Raw genomic sequence first — 19,589 nt, 5'->3', positions numbered from 1 at the left:
ACGCACGTGAGACGCGCAGAATAATTGGAATAGGGTTTTTATTTAAATTTGGGTTTAGAATTTTGTTGCATTTTTAGTGAAGATAGTTCTTGGAAAGGATGTATTATATTGTATGAATACGTATAGAGAGTGGAAAAAGATGAATTGAACGTTTTAAATTGGAAAAGATTCTTATGTAAGTTTTTAGAAAATAAGTGGAAAATATTTATTCCTCTATTGTTTATGAATTTATTTAAATAATACTTGGTAAACTTGCCTCCATGTGGCTATTTCTGGGATTCAATTTCGTTTTTAGGTAGTTCAGGTTCATGTTAAAATGGCGCCATGCTGACTTACACGTGTGTTTTTGTTAGATGTGGTATCAGAAGATGAAGCATTTGATTTTCTGTAAAAGAATTGTATGATTAGTAAAGTTACGAGTCTTTGGACAGAATGAAGCAAAGAAGTACAGTACAAATTACATAAATTTTTTATTTGAGTATCGTGTCAATTCACTTTTGAATACATTCCTCGAAATTGATGTATTTTTCAGAAAACAAATTCAGCGGGCGACCGCCAATCCCTAGAGAAAAATTAGAAAAGCATAGTAGGGGCGAAGGAATTAATCTCAAATTGAAAGAGTCCAGGATAAAGAATAAAGTTCTAAAGAAGAAATTGATAACGAAAGAGAAGGTTATACATGGTACCGTGAAAGACGCAGCTCGCGCAGAGCTGCTTTTGACAGAAGATTATGGCTGCTTGGAAGCTGATCCAGGAGAAGTGACCATACAGTACAAGCAAAAACAGATTGCAGACAATGTAGATCTAACTAGTGCATCTAAACACTTTAATTTACAACTACAGTTTGGTCCCTACTCCATAAAGTACACGAGAAATGGTAGGCACTTGGTTTTGGGTGGAAGGAAAGGCCATGTGGCTGCCTTAGATTGGGTGACAAAGAAGTTAGCTTGTGAAATGAATGTTATGGAATCTGTCCATGATGTGTCATGGTTGCATATAGAAACAATGTTTGCTGTGGCACAGAAAGACTGGGTATACATATATGATAATGAAGGCACAGAGATTCATTGCTTGAAAGGGATGAATGGAGTGAATAAGTTAGAGTTTTTACCTTATCACTTTCTACTTGCTAGTGGATCTAGAGATGGGTTCCTAACTTGGCTGGATGTTTCTATAGGGAAGTCTATATGCTCCTACAACTCTAAATTAGGCAATATAAGAGTAAGTGTAAATGAATACTTGATACTTTATGTGGAAGCAAAATAATCAGTGATTCTTTGCAGGTAATGACACAAAATCCAAGCAATGCAGTGTTATGTGTGGGTGACACAAAAGGAGTGGTTTCTATGTGGTCACCTAACTCTAATGAACCATTAGCAAAAATGCTCTGCCATAATCAGTCAATAAGTACCTGTGCAGTCCATCCCTATGGAACCTACATGGCCACAAGCTGCCCAGCTAGATCAGTGAAGATTTGGGATATTAGACAATTAGCAGGACCAGTGCATGATTTTGTTACACGTTCTCCTGTTCAGAATTTATCATACAGTCAGTGTGGGCAACTGGCAATGTCAATGGGAAATATAGTAGAAGTCTACCGGTACATATACTATTTGTATGACTGTAATAATGGGTATAAATAATTTATATATACTTCAATTCCTCTTAGACCATTAGCGAATGAAATGAAGCCATATTTGAGGCATAAAGCAGATGGGACAGTGACAAGTATGCAGTTTTGTCCGTTCGAGGACGTATTAGGTATCGGCACAACTAGAGAGGTTTCTTCTCTTCTTGTCCCTGGAAGTGGAGAAGCAAACTTCGACGCTCTCGAAAGTAATCCGTTCCAGACTAAGAGCCAAAGACGCGAGGCTGAAGTGAAGGCTCTTTTGGATAAGATTCAACCAGAATTAATAACTCTGGATCCAATTGAAATAGTTGAAGTTGATGTTCCTACTTTGAAAGATAAGATAGAGGAAAAGAAGAAAATATTAGTAAGTATTAATCAAAGATAGATATTATTTTTTGTATAGTTCTCGCGTTGAATCGTGTAAGATATTAATCACGTAATTAATTTACAGTACCTTAAACCGAAAGACATAGATTTCAAACCTCGCAGAACAAAAGCTAAAGGAAAAGGAGGAACGGCTAAAGTAATTAAGTCTAAGAAGATTCTGAACGAACTAAGTCGAAGGGTAAGTATACATTTAAGTTATATTTCACTATAAGTATATTTGTAGCACGACAATGTAATAAGTTAATTTTGTTTCAGGAAACTATTGACATTCTTCGTCAGTCGGATATACGACCAAATACGAAGCCAAAAGAAGGACCCTCTAAGGATTATGGAGTATTGAACAGATTTCTACCAAAAGCTGGTAAAAAGAACTAAAGAATTTTATATTTTCCATATGTAAAGCATATTGTTTTCTGTATATACTGGCCTGTAAATTATGATTTTTAATTGAAATTAAATCTTTTCGAAAAAAAAAGTGTGTATACAATATATTCCTCCAGTAATCTAGTAATTAAGCAATGTAAAGAACATGAAATCTACATCTGTTACACATATAACGTCTTCAGAGTATTCTAAATTAATAGTATAATTTATTTTCCATAAATAAAATCTAAGTCAGCGATGTATAAATATTGAGAATAAACTACACATCTGTTAAAGTAGCAAGGTATTGAAATAAGCATCTCACATTTCTGCTGCGATAATTTAATAACTGCTGTGTATTAAAAAAAAAGGATAACTCATGTAACTGCAACTTTAATTCTGGAAAAGAGTGCGAGTGAATTCAATGTAATCCAACGCTCCTGTGATCGGGCGCTCGGTCTTTGGATCGACGTACGGTTTCATGCGAGCAACGCAATAGTCGGCCATCTCTTTCGTGAGGTTCTACAAATTAACGATACAACATCAGTAAACTATATTGAAATCAATAATTCTTGTACTTTGAGACTATACTCACAGCATACAATTCCTCCTTTGTAACATATGGCCGATCCCCGGCGGTAATAGCGCGGAAGGCATTTTCTATCTCTTCTGAACTCTGTACGTTCTCAGTTTCTTTGCTAATCATGAATGCCATGTATTCTTGCAGCGATACATACCCGTCTCTATTAGGATCCACGATATCTAAAGAAAGATAAAATATTAATATATATTAACGAGACACTTCGTAAAATTATACAATTTTTTAATAAAAAACGAACCAAGAATATTCTCGAATTCTGGATCAGGTTGACCTTCCTCCACCATCGGTAGATCATAGCCAAGGGCTCTCAAGCAAGACTTGAATTCCTGATGATTCAGACGTCCACTCTTGTCCTTGTCGAAGTGCTTGAACATCATGGAGAATTCTTTCAGAGCATCCTCCGAGACACCTGATTGATTGCGTGCCTGTATCTGCTGCTCCAAGTTATGCTGCATGCGCATTCCTAACTGATCCAACTGGTCCCACTGCTGAGCCAGTCCCACAGTGCTGTGTTCCGTGTAGCGATTGTCTAGAATCAAATGCTCCTCCAAAATCGCACCCAAATCCTCAATCTTCTTCAGATCCTGACGACGAGCGCGCACTTCCTGCGTCTTCCTCTTAGTCGCCTCAAGCTGTTGCTCTAAAGACCCTGATCCCTCCATCATAGACGTTCTTGTCTCCGCTAGCCACTGATGGAAAGCGTTTGCATACTTAGCGAACTCCTTACGCGATTTATCGTTCTCCTCTTGACGCTGAGCTTCCTTTGCCAGCTCTACGTCGCGTTCCTTAATGATCTTCTGTAGATTGCGCCAGGTATCTTCTAAAGCTTCCATGGTGAACCACGTGTACGGGTTGGGTCCAACGTTGAAGCTCTTGATCTGTCTGTCCAGAGCAGCCAGAGCCTCAAAGTCTGCCTCCGCCGAAGATAAGCTCGCTTGGAACTGCGCGTGGGCCTCTCTCAGCGCTCGAATCTCCTCGATGCTGTTGCAGCGCACTGGGTCCGTCAGATCTTCCTCTGCGTTTTCGAACCATGAGTTGAAAGCGGACGCCTTCTTGGCAAAGGTCAGGTACAGTTCCTCGATCTGCCTGAACTGATCCTGCATTCTTAATAGTCGTTGCTTCCTTGCGTCAGAGTCTGCTAACAACTTCTGCCAACGAGTGATCACATCAGCGTGGCGCTTCTGAATGCTGGGCGTCTGGTCGTGTCCAGAATCCACTAACATCTCCTTCAGTGTGGTGATGTTCTGGATTCCCTCGTGTTCAAAGGCGTGCAAGCCTGCGTCGAAGGTTTCTTGTTTGGTGAGCAATGTCTGAACGGTGGACAGATCTCGTCCGAATTCCTCTGAACGCACATGGGTTTCCTTATCCGCGATCCAAGACTCGACCACGTCTGCCTTCCACATGAATTGCAAGTACGCTGAGTTGTCGTTCAGTCGAGTCTTCCTTCTGGCAGCAAGGGCGCCGAGCTGCTCTAGTTTGTTGCGAAGCTGAGCGCATCTCTGGCCTATAGCATCGGCACGGTGGTTGCCAGCTTTAATTAAAGCCTCTCCAGCTTCACAAATATCCTTGCAGCGCTCTCCATGTGCAGCAAAATCAGTCTCGAATGCATCATGCTTCTTCAGCAAGCCTTGAACAGCAGCCATGGTGTCTCCATAGTCTTCTACTGAGAGCAGTTGCTGTTTCTCAGTGATCCAAGCTTCTTCTTCCTCCACCTTCGCCAGGAACTGCTGATAAGTCAAAGACTCGTCTAGCTTCTGTCCTCTATTAGCAGCCAGCTGTTTCAATTCAGCCCAGGCTTGATTTAGCAGCTTCAGACGTTGCTCGATTTCAGGGACGCCCAAGTTGGAGACATCCATCAGCTTCTCTCCTGCTTCTTGGACAGCTTGTATAGCAGGCTCGTGGCTGCCTAATTCAGCTTCCAACCTCTTGTGCTTTTTCTTCAGGTTCTGGACTCCAGTCAAGTCGCGACCATAGTCATCTGAGCCGACTAATAGTTTCTTTTCCTTGATCCAAGATTCTTCATCAGCGATGTCCCTGAAGAACTGATGCAAGGTGTTCGCTTCGTTCAGTCTGGCCTGCCTGTGAGCAGCCAAGTTACGAATTCTTTCGTAACGTTCGTTTATGCTCTGTCGTTTCTCTTGAATGCCAGCTGCATCGAACTGTCCACTTTCGATCAGGGAATCTGCCTGAGCGTTCATGTCTTTGATTCTTTCTTCGTGCGCGTGGATATCAGCCTCGACCAACTGATGCTTCTTCATTAGGTTTTGCACAGAAGCTAGGTCCTTACCCGCGTCTTCTGATGTCAGTAGACTTTCTACTTCACCCAGCCAGAAGTCGAGATCTTTAACAGCAGCTATATAAGTGCGCTGCTTGTTAGCTTCCTTGAGTTTCATCGACTTCTCCGTCGTCTTCTGGGTGAGATACTCCCACTGATCGGCGATCGAGGCTAGCCTCTTCTGAACAGCATCCTCAGAGCCAGCACACTGGTGTTTCTCGATCAAGTTTCCTCCCATCGCAAGCACCGACTGAATTCTGTCAGCATTGGCTGCCAGCTCAGCCTCAAAGGCCTGATGTTTCTGGTGTTTCGATTGTATATTCGCTGGGTCCTTGTAGTTTTCTTCTGTGGCCAGCTGCAGTTTCTCGGCGATCCAGTTCTCCATTTCATCAGCGTCTCTTGAGAATTGCTGCAGAGTCTGGGACTCTCCTAATTTGGATCGCTTCTCGATCAAGGCGTCTTTCAGATGCTTCCAGCGGACCAAAACTTGACACCGTCTCTCGTCAATCGGTTTTGCAGCATAGTGTTCCGCTGCAATTAGCTGATCTGCCAGGGTTTGCAAAGTGGCGATCTTCTCCTCGTGAGCGTTAATGGCTTTGTCGAAGTCTTCGTGTTTCTTGATGAGAGCCTCAACGTTGTCACTACTGTCGACAGTGTCTGCGCTGCTCAAGAAAGCCTCTCGAGCGCTCATCCAATTCTCAGCTTGTTCACAGTCCCTGCAGAATAATTGCAGCTCAAGGTTTTGGTCAAGCTGCATGCGTCGTTGGATCCAAGCCTTCTCTAACTCCTGTCGAGCCTCGGCCATGGACTCGAGTTTCTCCTGAATCTCTACGCTGGCATAGTGACTGGACTGAAGAAGCTGCTGACCAAAAAGCTCGAACGCCTGGAAGGTGCCTGCCCTTGCGTCAATCTCCATTCGATGTTCCTATAACACAATAATAAAATAAAAATTAATACAGACCCCTGTGTATGATTCTGAGAGCCTCAGTGTAAACTCACACCAATGGTTTTGCATATGGTTCAACCCACTCGACAGTAGATACTACGATAAGCAGAAAAGGCAGCAATTGCATAATGAAAAGCATTGAAAATACTTCAAGTGTTAATAGGCGGTATCTTCATTACAAAACATCGATCTGCTAATCTGTTCTCTTTTATGGAAACGTTTACCAACGACAAAAGTCTATCAACAAATGATTAATAATATATTCAGAGGCAATGTCGCACATCTTCTGATACATGCTCAAACACTTTGATACCTCTGGAAGTATGCCGTATCGCGCGTCTATCTCTGCTCTGTGATTCTATAATTCAAATGATCGGTGAATGACTGCGTCATCACTGGATGATTTCGATAAAACATGAGTGATAATTGAAGTAAACCAACCCACCTGATGGCGTTCAAGTAAAGCTTCCGCGCCGGTGACATCAGAAGCCAGTTCCTCAGACGCGACTAGACCCATCATCGAGTTTATCCAAGCCATCAAGTCTCGGTAGTCACTGAGGAAACGTTGCAAGTCATACGAATCGAGCAGCTTCTCTTTCCTGCTGTTAGCCTTTGCAGTCAGCTGAGTCCATTCCTCATTAATTTCTTTCTGTTTGGCGTAGGTCTGCTCAGCAGTCTCAGGATGGGACTGCATGAGACGATTGGCTGTCTCATCCAACTGTTTGATCTTGTCTCCCAAAGCAGCCAAGTCTCTCTCAAGACCCTCGTGCTTTCGTTGCAGAGCCTGAACACTGCGCAGATCCTTTCCAAGATCATCGTTATTCAACGCTGCATCTTTCTCTCTAATCCAGTCCTTGGTTTCGTCAACATCACGGTGGAAGCGTTGAACTTCGTGAGCAGATCCCAGCTGATTAGCACGCTCTGCGGTGAGAGTCTGCAGGCTGCTCCACTTCTCATTCAAGTCCTTTATCTGTGTCTGAATCTTCAAGGCTGCTTCTGTCTGGCCCAGACTCATCAATTGAACAGCAATCTCATTCATCTCTGCCAATCGTACCTCGTTAGCCTTCAGATCAGCTTGGAAATCGTCGAACTTCTTCTGCATGACTTCTACTTGCTCCAAATCTTCGCCAACATCCTGGACCTGGGCATGGTTCTCCTTATCCTTGATCCAAGTAGCCAACTCTGCAGCCTCTCTCACCAGCACGTAAGCCTTTGCAGTCTCGTTCAACTTATTCTGTCGCTCACGAGCAAGTCTCAGGAGGTCATCGTACTGAGCCTCAATTTGGGCTTGTCTAGCAGCAATGGAACTCTGCTCTCTAGCCAAGTTCTGCTGGGACGCACTCAGACCTGCTTCAGGCTCCACTCGTTTCACGTAGGCAGCTGGTACAAAGCCTTGACGATCGTTTACTTCAACCTTCCACCAATCCTTATTATTAGAATTCAAGAGGGTCAGAGTATCACCCTTCTTCATGGACACTTCTCGAGGAGACTTCTCAGTGTAGTCATAAAGTGCAACGACGCATTCCTTGCCAGTGATGTCAACAGTAGGCGTTTCTTGTTGACGACAAGACGCAGCCTGGTCCCTGAGCGCTGCAATGGTGCTGGCGAAAGCTTCCAAGTCACTGACCAACGCCTCGTGCTTCTTCAACAAAGCTTCAGAGCTGTCTTCATCCTTTCCATAGTCAGCGTTCATAACAATCGGCCTCTTCTCCTTCATCCAAGATTCCGCTTCGTTTGCATCTGCAAAGTATTGATGAGCTTGCAGGGAGTCATCCAGATCGTTCTTCCGCTGTCGAGCTTTCTCTTTCAGCTGTCCCCAGTGTTCATCCAAAGCGACCACACGTTGACTAATTTCTTGAGCAGCGAAGTGGCTGTCTTGCAGCATCGCAGCACCTGCTTGGCAAACAGCGACCACACGCGGCTCGTGGTTGTTTATCTCTGCCAGAACAGCCTGGTGCTTCTTCTGCAAGTTCTGGACACCAATCAGGTCGCGACCACGGTTGGTGGAGGCGGCTACAGGTTCCTTCTCGCGGATCCACGCCTCTTCGTCTTCTATATCTCTGAACAGTTGCTGAACCTGGAGAGAGGTAAGCAGTCGCTGCTTACGGACGCTCATTGGTCGCTGCAGAGCAGCGTATCTCGCCTGCAGCTGTTCTTGCTTGGCCTTGATGTTGTCCGCGTCGAAGTGGCCTGATTTTACAAATTGTTCTGCTGCCTGAGCGATGCTCTCGATCCTGTCTGAATGGGAGGCTACGTCAGCCTCGAGAAGAGCGTGCTTCTTTTGGAGATTTTGTACGCTGGTTAAATCCTTTCCATAATCTTCTGACATGAGTTGTCCTTCGACTTCTGATAGCCATAATTCAATATCCTCAACAGTGCGATTGAATTGTTGCTGCTGAGAAGCTTCTTGCAATTTAGCGCCCTTCTTTTCAGTCGCATAAGTGAGACTGTTCCACAGGGTCATAATTTCATCAGTGCGAGTGCGGATGCGGTCTTTTGCGTAATGGCCGCTCTCAATTAGGTCCTGTCCGGTAGCTACCATCTCTTCAATGCGAGTTTTGTTTGCATTCAACTCCTGCTCGAAGTTCTGATGCTTCTGCACCTTTCCATTCAGATTAGTAGGGTCCAGATAGCTGTCATCGGTAGCGAACTTCAATTTTTCATTCACCCATCCTTTCGTTTCATCGCAGTCACGTTCGAACTGCTGTAGTTTATAAGCATCTTCTAAACAGCGTCTTCTTTGAGCTGACTTGTCCAGAAGAACTGCGCGTCTTTCCAGCAGAAGCTGACGTCTCTGTGCAACGTCGTCTGCCGCGTAGTGTCCTCCTTTAATTAATTTACCCGCAAAGTCGTCCAATACGTTGATCTTCTCTTCTTGCGCTGCTAGAGACTTGTCAAAGTCTTCGTGTTTCTTGATGAGAGCTTCCACGCTGTCCAGAGAATCTCCCAAGTCTGCGTTCGCCAAGAATGCCTCTTGCTTCGCCATCCACGCGTCCGCCTGCTCAGTATCTCGATAGAACAATTGCAAGTCCATACATTGTTCGTATAAAATTCTCCTCTTCTCCCAAAGACTGAGGAGGGACTGCTTGTCCTCAGCAAGAGAATTCAATTTCCTCGCCACTTCTTCAGCAGCGTAGTGGTTCTTCTCCAGAAGTTTATTTCCAGCCAATGTGGTCGCGTCGAAGCTGTCGGCTCTGGCGTCGATCTCTCCCTTATGCTCCTGGTGCCTCTCAACGAGAGCTTCTGCACCAGCTACGTCCTTTGCTAATTCATCCGCGGATATGATCGCGCGCATGTCGTTCATCCATGAAACCAAGTCTCTGTAGTCAGCCAGGAATCTGTGTAAATAGTAGGACTCATCAAGCTTCAGGCGCCGCTCCTTTGCTTTCGCCGTGAGGCTTTCCCAGGACTGTAGAATCTCCGCGCGCTTAGCTTGAATCTGCTTGGAGTGATCTGCCTCGTGAATGGCTGCCAGGCGGTCTGCCTCTGCACCCAAAGTGTAAACCTTGTCCTCGAGAGCAGCCAGGTCTCGCTCTATTCCCTCGTGTTTCCTCTGCAAAGTCTGTACGCTGGCGAGATCGCGTCCAAAGTCGTCTGAGGATAAGACGACGTCCTTTTCCGCGATCCACGCCATCGTTTCGTCCGCGTCTCGATTGAATCTTTGAATCTCGTGAGCGCCAAAAAGTTTCTCTTGCCGCAAGACAGCGAGCTGCTTCAATCTCTGCCAAGATTCGTTCAGTTCCTCCTTTCTGCGCAAAATAGTGTCGCGTTCGGGATGTCCATCGAGCAGAAGCTTGTCTGCTAACTCGTTTACTTCTGTTACTCTGTATTCCTGGCTAGCCATATCCTTCTGGAATTCGTCAAATTTCCTTTGAAGCACCTCAACGTGTTCCAAATCGTGTCCAAATTCGTCGGTCGTTACGAATGCCTCTTTATCATGGATCCAGAACATGACCTCATCGCAGTGTCTGATAAATTGTACAAGAACTAATGCTTGTTGCAATTTGAGGCCCTTGTCTGCTAATCTGGAGAGCAGTAGCTCCCACAAACGGTGGAGATCCTCTAAAAAGATATAATAAAGTTTATTGACACAAATTCTATGCTACAAAGTATACCCTAGGGTACATCAACTCACCTAATCTTTTACGAATGACATCGCTTGCAAAGTGATGCTGTGCTATCATTTCTGAGCCAGTGTTATCCAGTGATACAATGGCATTGGAGTGAGCTGCAACTTCTGCTTCAAAAGCTTGGTGTTTCTGAATCTTTGCCTGAAGATTTGTGGGATCTTTGTAGCTTTCATCTGAAGCAGCCTGCAGCTTTTCGTAGATCCATCCTTCGAGTTCGTCCGCATCTCGCTTAAAATACTGCAAGTCGACAAAAATATTAGAAGATGCACAGAGAAAACCGCTAGAAAAATAAATATCACAAGACTTACTTGAAAGCGACGGGAGTCCTCAAGTTTGTCTCTCTTGTTACGAGCTTCCGCTTTGAAATTCGCATAACGACCCAACACCTGCTCTCGCCTCTCCTGAATGTCTTCAGGATTTTCCAGGATCTTCACCTCTTTCGGTGTAATCTGATCCATTTTGACTGCTTCCTGTCGTTCGGTGTTTATGGAAGAGTCTAGTGTCCAAAATGGCCACGGGGTGTGGCAAAGTAGATTGTTGTTCTAAAATCGATAACTGCGATCAGAATAATACAGCTGCTCTAAATTATTCACTGAAAGCTACTAATTTACATGATTATTTAATCGATTATCTTAAAAGAGAAAAAACTGATGCATACCTCGCGCTATTATCCGGGTTCTGGTATGGAGAATAACAACCTTCGTCCTTCGAGGTTCGATACCGACTGCGGAACTAAATACGTGTATAACCTGTCAGTGGAATACTTTCCACTAGACTCGCGTCAGCCATTGGTCGAGTCATCGTGAGGTAGACCAATCAGAGGCCTCCTTAAAAGGGGCAAATTATCAATTGGGTTATATATAAGCGTTACGTCATTGCTACATAATCGCTTTTTATGAGTTACAATCAAAAGTAAATAATAACTCACTGTTCAGGAATTAGATGCTATCTGAGACTTTTATCTTAATATGGTACTTTCTTAAAATATTTGTGACGAGATTGCTGATATTTACGAAGATTCAACTTTTTCAAGCATATATTATTAAGCTAATAGAAAGTGTATTTATTTGAAATTTTCTTTTAGATTTATATTGCTAAAGGGTTGAAAAAGACGGCGGAATTATGATACAGTAATCTTTTATTAAATTTCACCTACAAACAACGAATCACAGAACGTTACATTAGAGTTCCTTACGTCAATCCATCGTGTCTTCGTATTATTTTACAGGTAAATAATCGTAAATTTATCCCTATTACAGTAAAGTCTTATTCGTTAAAATATCTTGTAGCGTAGTCGATCGTTTATGTATAATGTAAATTTAATTCACCTAAAAATAGGATTTTCCTCTTGTTGCGGTTGTCGTCGTTCATTGTTTATAAGTGGATGTTATCGTGTATAGAAGTGGTACTATTCAATAGGTACTTGCTTTTTTGTCCATTGTACTCTGATGCGTTCCTTTCCTAAACTCTCTTCTTTTTTTACATTTTTTTCTATCTTATAGCTTTAAATATACTTCTTTATTTTTTTTAATCGTCCGATACGCGTATGCAAAGAGTGCGATATGAAAAAGTCTTCGTGTACCAAAAATGTTTCTGAATATCTTTCCTTTTCTTGACAAAATTACAAAAGGGGATTGTACAGGGGGACGGGGGGACGTGTGAGGTTCACTTTAAGTACCTGGACAAAGTCGATGGTATTATACAAATTGCTAGAACGTTTTTTTTTTAATATGTTTTTCTTTGTTAAAAGGCAACACGTCTTTGTTAATTACGAGAAGGCAATTCGCTTTGTATCATCGGTATGTCTGGTGTCCCAAGACAATTTCTCGCTCGTCTCGAACAACGTCGCGTGCCACACGCGCGCTTCTCTCTCCCTTCGACCGACAGAAAATGCAAGGGACCATATTACAGGCATTATTGGCAGCACTTGATCATTTCGTATTTTTCTTTACTTCACTGTGTTTCCTTTCCTTTCTATGAAAAATGTTCGGAGGTGATCGTCAAAGAACCAACATTCAGAGAGCAAACCGTAATATACTCTCAAAGTGTATTACTGCTCTCTCTCTTCCCGTTCTTTATCTATGTTTTCTCCTCTCTTCTCTCACAGTTACGAAGTTTAACCAACATAATGTTCTCCCTAAGTATGCTTTCAACGAATCTTTATGTACAAAAACTTATCACCTATAGGATACGCTTGCACTCGCACGTCACGTCCTCTCTGAAGGGGATGACCGGGGCGTTAAATAAATTAAGTTTCACTATAACTTATGTCGAAACGCCCCGAATACGCCTGAGAAGGCTACCTTTGGTAATGTGACCAGACGGCGCGGGTATTGAAATATTTGGCAGTTGGGCACACGTTGTTCTGAACGCTCGCAATTATTTGTCGTTTACTCTATCGCTGCTTCGATCCTACGTTAATGGAGAATAGATTTCAGCTCGTGATATCCCGTGTCGGAATTTTTTATAAATCTGGTCACATTACGGCTAAAATAGTCCTGTCTGAAGTTCGTTTCGTCTCTGGAATTATCACACCCACATATACGTGACCCACGTAAACGAAATACAAACAGAATACAGTGTGTCAGAGACGAAACTACGCAATAAGAGGCTCAGCCTGTGGACAGGACTAAGAGGACCCATTTATGTCCAGCATTGCGTTCGCGCAGAACGTGTCCATTCTTATCCAAAGTAACAACAGGTAGTGACTATTGCCTAATGAAAGGTTCACGCAATGGACGAACAATGACTCGTAATACATGCAAATGATTTTCTAATGTTTTTACGTTTATATATGCTGTTAGACGTAAATGGGTCGGAGAGGTACGATGTCTCTGAATTGTCATCGGTAGGAGATAGTGTGCGTTACAGAACTTACGTTCTCCATATCAAGATATAAAAAGAAGAGTAAATTATGATTTTTGATGGTGTTCCTTTCCTTGTATGAGAACAGAGACATCGTACGGAGAGACAGCTCGCGCAAGTTCCTCGTGGGCGGACGTGACGGTAAAATCTCATAGAGACACATTAACTCGCTCCATTTACTACATAACATACAATATATATTCATATAATATATATATATATAATATTCAATAATATATACTAAAGGTGTATTTTTATATATACAGAGATATATGTCTGTTTCAATAATCTTTTTTTTTATGAATTAGTAACACTAGCTTGCTAAATAACATTCTTGGACCTCGTGTGTATAGCCAGCACCTTACGTTGTTGAACCCTCAGCTCGAATAGAAGAGTCGCCCTTTTCGCTTATATTTAAAAAAATATAGTGTATATGTAGCGTGTGCCTGTGTGTCTGTGTTATCTGTCTGTACCTGTGTACGTGTGTAAAACCCCTCCCTGAGCTCGCTCCAATGAAACTCGGTTGGACATCGTGTTATCATATCCGTTCTATCCTTTTCCCTCTGTTTCCGAATCTTTTCACAGCCCTCATGTCGTTTTTTTAGTCTCTCGTTTGTTTTCGTTTGAAATAATGTTAAAAAACATTCCTCCTCGGGTGTGTGTACGTGTGTTTGTGTTTCCCGTTCCTCTTTCCCGTCGTCGACACGTATATAACAATTTTCATTTTTCTTTTTTCTAGGTAACATATATAACCGTCTAATATACAATAAATAATTTATCACGCTCTCGAATGTACAATTGTTCGCTTATATTCCGACTATACTTTACGTTTAAGTAATTTGTCCATACTAGATTCATCTTTTTTTCATCTCTCTTGATTAAAATACATTTAATAACACTTCCGCCGTAGCGTCTTCCTCCTCTTTTAAGAACTAAATTTTGTACAAATTTGAACGAGCTCAACGCATATAGATATATATATATATATTTTTACTTAATATATATATATACTTTTCTTTTATACATATAAACGTTGTAAAGCTTAGTACGATTACCATTGACGCGCACCGTCAAAGAGTAACAAAAAAGAAAGACCAAAGGAGGACGAAATTGTACGGGCGTACCCATATGGTATCTACCCCGTGGGCGCGACTTTCCCGTCGACAAAAAACAAGAACGTTCATCCTCTTTCGCAGCAGCGTCCCGTAGGCACGCGACTCTCGCGCGCATCCCTTAATATACATCTCTATAGGTATACATATATAATACAAGGAACAAACGAAGTCAGAGAGAGGGCAATAATAGTTTAGATCGTCTGAGGGGTGTGCCAAGCGGGCACGTCGCGGCAGGAAGAGCTGCTCGACGACGTCGTCCGACGAGCCATCGAGCTCGGCCCTTGCCAGCGGCTCCTATCCCGCGCAACTCTCTCGTGCTGCTCCCTTAGGGGTCGAGCCCTGTCTCACGCGCCGGTACAGTCGATCTCTATGATATCCTTCGGCACGTCCACGAACTGATAAACCAGCCTCTGGCCGTCGACCTTCGCCAGGATGCCGCGTTGGTAATAATAACGCAGGGCTCGACCCATCGTCTCATAGTTCATGTCGGGTTTGTTCTTGTGCAGACCCCACAGACGAGACACTGCTTTGCTGTCGACCAGCTTGAAAACGCCTCGCTCGCGGTTCGTCCACTTGATGTACCGGGGACAGTACTCTCGGTCCTGTAATAATTTTAACAGGAATTCCCACAGGTACGTCGTCGAGCCCTCGCGGGATTTCCTCTTCACCGCTGCGCCGTCGCCTTGACGCGGTTTCTTCAGTTTATTCTTCTTGGACCGCGGTGGGAAGCCTAATTCCAGGAGGTACAGATCGTCGGATACTGAGCTGGTGGCTGCTTGGATCACGCTCGTAGGGACTCCACCTGGTCCTCGAGGCGGGCTGGGTGTGCAGGGGGTCGCGAACTGTCCCCCGTTGGCGTACATAGAGTTTACGTAACTGCTGTAGCTCTCGGACACTGTAAGCAGAAAGAGAGAGATTGATTAGTGGAGAATTAATTATGGAGATATTGTAGGTACACGAAATTTCATTAGTTTCAGATTTTTGTTCTAAGAAAAAATTGGTGATTCTTTAAAATCGGTAAGGTAGTATACGCTCTTGAGTTATTGGCGAAGATATACCAGCGACTAGTATTTCAGACTACCATCAGAGGGCGTAGTATACATATTATCGTGAAGGGATAAAGCAGATCTCCATTAAATTAAGGAATAGGTCTGTTCATTACATTCCTTTTTCACTGAAATCAAAGCGTACTCGTTATCCATGATGAAAAAGGAATTTTGCGCGAAGCAGCAGTCCTTTCAATTAGTGTGCGTTTATCGAAATTAATTTACCTTGTGGACATTCTCTATTAATTGGATTCATATCACGCTTGATTCACTTTTTGAACGAGGGACGCTTCGATTAACGAGATATTGCGTATCGAGGAAAATGCACATGTTACGCTGAGAATTTTTATTTGTCTTATTTTTCAGGAAAAAAGTGTACGACAGTTATAATACTATTTCATTACTCAGCTATTACTTGGACTGTCGGATCAAAGGGTGTCTCATTCTCCTTTCACTAGCGCGAAGACCCTGGCCGACCAAAATCACTTCACGTCTCAAAGCCACTTCCGACCGAAATAAATCATGGAACAGACTCCTGTTATTCGTCAATTCACCGCTCGGCATCGAGTCAGCGACCATCGAGATTTTCACGCAGCACCCTCAAGTACACATCGTACTTAACCGTGCAATGAACTATTAATAGCTGTCCACGAAGCATCGTTGCCGATGCTTTGCCATTTCTGTCGCAAGATGATTGATGCCTCGGGACGACCCTTCGGCTTTGTCTCGGTGACGTTTCTTTCCCTACCCGATCGATTTCGATCCCTACGACTTCTCGCAAAGGAGGGAACGCCCAGCTGAGCTGTGGCAGAATAATTCAAATATCTATTAACAAGAATAGGAGCAAGGATAGTTCCACTACTGATAGTCCCTTAACTTTTTCAGGATTAAAGTCCAATGCTGCTCTACGTCCACAAAGAAGATTAGGATCGCTCTTTCCCCAGGATGCTTCTCATGGATCCTTCTCTCCCGAAAGCTCAGACCGATCAAAATTTTGTCACGGAATCGTTCTTCGACTTCTGCGAAAAGAAGCGACTCTCCCTGGGAGGATGCCTCGAAATAGAAAGTATTCGTACGCCACTGGTCGTGTGGCCAGTGCCGTGTGTGCGCGCGAGGAGAGGCAGAGGAGGCGACCGGGGTGAAGGAGACGAGGAGAGGGTTAAGCGGAGCCAAATGAAGGGAGGAGGAGGAGTAGGCGAGTAGAGGGGCGAGGGATGGCGCGTTCGGCGAGCAGAAGAGAGAACGGAAAAAGTGACGAAGAAGGAGAGGGGAAACAAAGGGGTAGGGGAACTCTGGCTGCAATATGATAGAGGACTGACCCGAGCCAAGGTTGCACGGGTGACGCCATCAAGCTACTAGTGCATAATAGCGCCGCTCGTTCGGAGGCCGCCGCGACTGCGCTAAAATCGGAACTCGTTCTCCCCCCTTCGCCTCCCTGCCCGCCCTCCTCGCCTCTTTCTGCAGGCCGTAGTTCCGTGGAGGCGCGCGCGGTTGAACGATTCCTCTCTTCCCTCTAACCGAGAGGCTTCCCTGCTTCCGAGGAGGGAAAGCGAATGGAAAAAGGAAGAAAAGAGGAAATACGAGGCGAAAGGCGGATGCAAAAAGGCGGGAGAGGCTAGGAGGGATGCAGGGATCCGAATTCTCGGGGTGCCTCTAAAAATAAAGAGAACGCTCCGTTGTTCTCTTCAGATCCGTGTACATAGGCCTGGGATGCAGGAGAGAAAGAGAGATCCCGAGGGGAGGGTACAGAGGAAGACGAGGAAAAGGGAAGAGGACAGAGAGAGAGAGATATCGTCGGCGAGGATCGAGAGTAAAAGAGCGCGGAGAGAAACAGCTGGAGCGGATCGTGTTTACGCGCCGTATGACTGGCTAGATGAGTCAATCGTAGACCCGTTGTCTAGGAGCCGCGTGGTGGGGGGCCACTACTTCACTGACCTATACCACGGACGTCGTATATAGCGAAGGGAGACCGCTAGAGACGATGCATCGCGTACGCATGACTGTTTCGTGACGCATAGACCCGCTCTGTTGCATAGACAGATAGAGAGGAATAGACTCAGACAGAGACGGCGCGGTACTATGACGATTCTCTATTGACGCTGCAGCGCTCTCGCAAGCGAACGCAGCAATACGGTACCCCTTCTCGCTATAAGCTCAGCAGCCCTATCGATTCTCCTTGGAACTATTTTTCCTTTCCCTAGCCCCACCACAGAAACTAAACTCAAATTCCCAGCGACAACTCCAGACAACCTTTCCATCCGTTTCAATCTCGCGCCACAGTTTCGCGCATCTTCTCACCGTCGTTTCCGTCACTCGCGCGCAGGAGGCTCATCGACGACCGGAAGCGGGAAATTCGCTTTCGGAAACGAGAGGGGAACCGAACAAGTGGGCTCCGCTGATGTTTTCGTCGTCGACATAGTTCTTCCTGACAGCGGTGGCAGGAAGTTTAGGCGAAGCGACGGGTAACGAGTCGATAGTTAAAAATACGTGCGAGAGAGGCCGAGGTGATGGTAGGGGTAGAAGGGAGAGGGAAGGCTTATCCACGTAGCCGTGCCTCCCCGTTTATTTTGCGAGAATTTCGCGCTAGCCTCGCGGCCGGAAGTACAAGTATAGCGAAAGGGGAGGGATAGACGGCGGGAGAGAAAGAAAAAAGGGGGGAAGCGGGGGAGAGGGGGCTATTCGCGAGCGGTGGGGGCATCCAGGAACGTACGAATCGACGGTGGGAGGGACGGGATAAAAAAACGCATACTGAAAGTGAAGACGGCGGAAGAATCTGCGCCGAGGGAACGGATTCTCGCGTACGCTCGATTGTTTCGAATTCAAATTCGAGAAACGTGGAACTGCTAACTCTATGGAGGGTGAATTCTTTCTCTCAGCTGTGAGAAAAATTATACCTTTATCAGCTGTTAATAATGGAAGCCTGAACGAGCTTCGTATGGGTATACAGGGTGTCCACAATGAAGCAGGCTACCTAAATATCTTCTGTTTTTAATGACACGAAAATCGTTCGTGTTATAATTTGAATGGTTTCTAAGGAGAATAATCATGGAGTAGGATCGCTTTTCATGTTTTTTAAAATTTCGTGTTATTAAAGACAGAGGAGGTAGCTTTGTCACCCTGTATACAATGTAATGACTCTGGTCTGAATAAAATATTCGAGGTAGCGAAGACTTCTATAATAGAAATGGTCTGACTATAGGTCTGACTCTACTGAAGCAGAGCTCTCAGATCGAGTGAGACGTTTTCAACAGGGTGTCCCAGAGTGGGCGATCGATTTGGCGAATTCTAGGGTCTGGCTGCATATTTTGGTAGACGTATCGTCGTTTATCAATCGCGAGGAGTCAAAGTGACAGCGGATCGGACTAATTTTATCTTTTCCGCGGCGGCAAAAATACCCAAGGCGATACGTGCTCGCCAGCAAAAAGAAGAGCGGAGAAAAGCGATAGATATACCGCTTGGTGGATGACGTTAATAGCCGTGAACCCGTCATTTAGCGAGACGCCTGCGAACGCGAGCGTGCCATTATCGCGGCAGCTCGTGCTCGCTGTCCAATTGGAGCCTCAGACACAGGGACGAGAGTTATCGCGCGATTTCCTTGGGACGAGTTACTGTACCAATAAACGGCACCGTTATTTCTTCCCGAGATACGTGGCTATCGCGCCCGCGATATTGTTCTCGGACGAAAGGGAAAAAAGAACGATCGACGACGCCGATAGCGATCCTCGTGCCGGATGACATTGATCAGAGTTGAAGTTTCCGCTCCTCCCACTCCCGCCGCGAAGATCACAGTCGAAAGAAAGTTCGAAGAGCGAGCCCGTTAATCGAGAGATTAAAATTCGAGGAGAATCTCTATCTGTGTCACGTAAGATCGGGGATTCTCCAGAATAGTTCTGTGACGTCAATGGAACAATGTCTGGAACGAAGAACTCACCTATGTTTAATATAAACTAATTTCGAAGTTTCAATAGATCAGGTGAGCAAGTCTAGCTAAGAGCATATATTCTGATCTGTGGTATCAGCGGAACAAGTCCCACTGCAATTTTCCTTTCCTCGCAGCTACTGCACTTGAAACCTCAATTCGCAAAGAAAAATTAGAACAAGAGATCCTTTAGAGAAGCTAAAAGACACTCACCTAGGATCAAGAACTCCTCCCACACAGTCTCTAAAATATTCCCCAGCTTCCCGTAGATAGCCCACGCACCTTCATCTCAGAACCATTACAGCAGCTTCT

General features: G+C 44.5%; 3 protein-coding genes across 8 annotated transcripts in view; 1 reads left to right on the top strand and 2 right to left on the bottom strand.

The window, feature by feature from the left end:
• The first annotated feature begins 317 nt into the window (after positions 1 to 317).
• LOC143178483 (WD repeat-containing protein 46) lies at positions 318 to 2,411 on the top strand. The gene is made up of 6 exons (XM_076377191.1): positions 318 to 445; positions 533 to 1,221; positions 1,284 to 1,600; positions 1,670 to 1,994; positions 2,082 to 2,195; positions 2,273 to 2,411. The coding sequence occupies exons 1-6, from the start codon at positions 433 to 435 to the stop codon at positions 2,390 to 2,392; spliced, it is 1,578 nt and encodes a 525-aa protein (XP_076233306.1). The 5' UTR covers positions 318 to 432; the 3' UTR covers positions 2,393 to 2,411.
• On the bottom strand, positions 2,189 to 11,042 carry Alpha-spec (alpha spectrin). 3 transcript variants are annotated; one of them, XM_076377187.1, is made up of 8 exons: positions 10,991 to 11,042; positions 10,641 to 10,887; positions 10,338 to 10,569; positions 6,648 to 10,264; positions 6,516 to 6,560; positions 3,220 to 6,181; positions 2,976 to 3,142; positions 2,189 to 2,902 (listed from the first exon to the last, which is right to left on the bottom strand). In XM_076377187.1, the coding sequence occupies exons 2-8, from the start codon at positions 10,788 to 10,790 to the stop codon at positions 2,774 to 2,776; spliced, it is 7,302 nt and encodes a 2,433-aa protein (XP_076233302.1). In that variant the 5' UTR covers positions 10,791 to 10,887; positions 10,991 to 11,042; the 3' UTR covers positions 2,189 to 2,773. The 3 variants fall into 3 exon arrangements, with proteins under 3 accessions (XP_076233302.1, XP_076233303.1, XP_076233304.1); XM_076377188.1 differs by having other exon boundaries at positions 10,641 to 10,874; positions 10,991 to 11,040; XM_076377189.1 differs by lacking the exon at positions 6,516 to 6,560.
• A 3,605-nt stretch (positions 11,043 to 14,647) lies between these two features.
• Eip74ef (Ecdysone-induced protein E74) overlaps positions 14,648 to 19,589 on the bottom strand; it is a 132,708-nt gene continuing 127,766 nt past the window's right edge. For all 4 annotated transcript variants that reach the window (XM_076376535.1, XM_076376536.1, XM_076376538.1 and 1 more), the window contains one exon: positions 14,648 to 15,207. In XM_076376535.1, the coding sequence (XP_076232650.1) occupies positions 14,657 to 15,207 (551 nt within the window). In that variant the 3' untranslated portion in view covers positions 14,648 to 14,656. The remainder of the gene's footprint in view (positions 15,208 to 19,589) is intronic.

Source organism: Calliopsis andreniformis, chromosome 4 (assembly GCF_051401765.1).
Source record: "Calliopsis andreniformis isolate RMS-2024a chromosome 4, iyCalAndr_principal, whole genome shotgun sequence".
Lineage (NCBI taxonomy): Eukaryota > Metazoa > Arthropoda > Insecta > Hymenoptera > Andrenidae > Calliopsis > Calliopsis andreniformis.
This window is presented reverse-complemented; position numbering and strand designations above follow the sequence as displayed.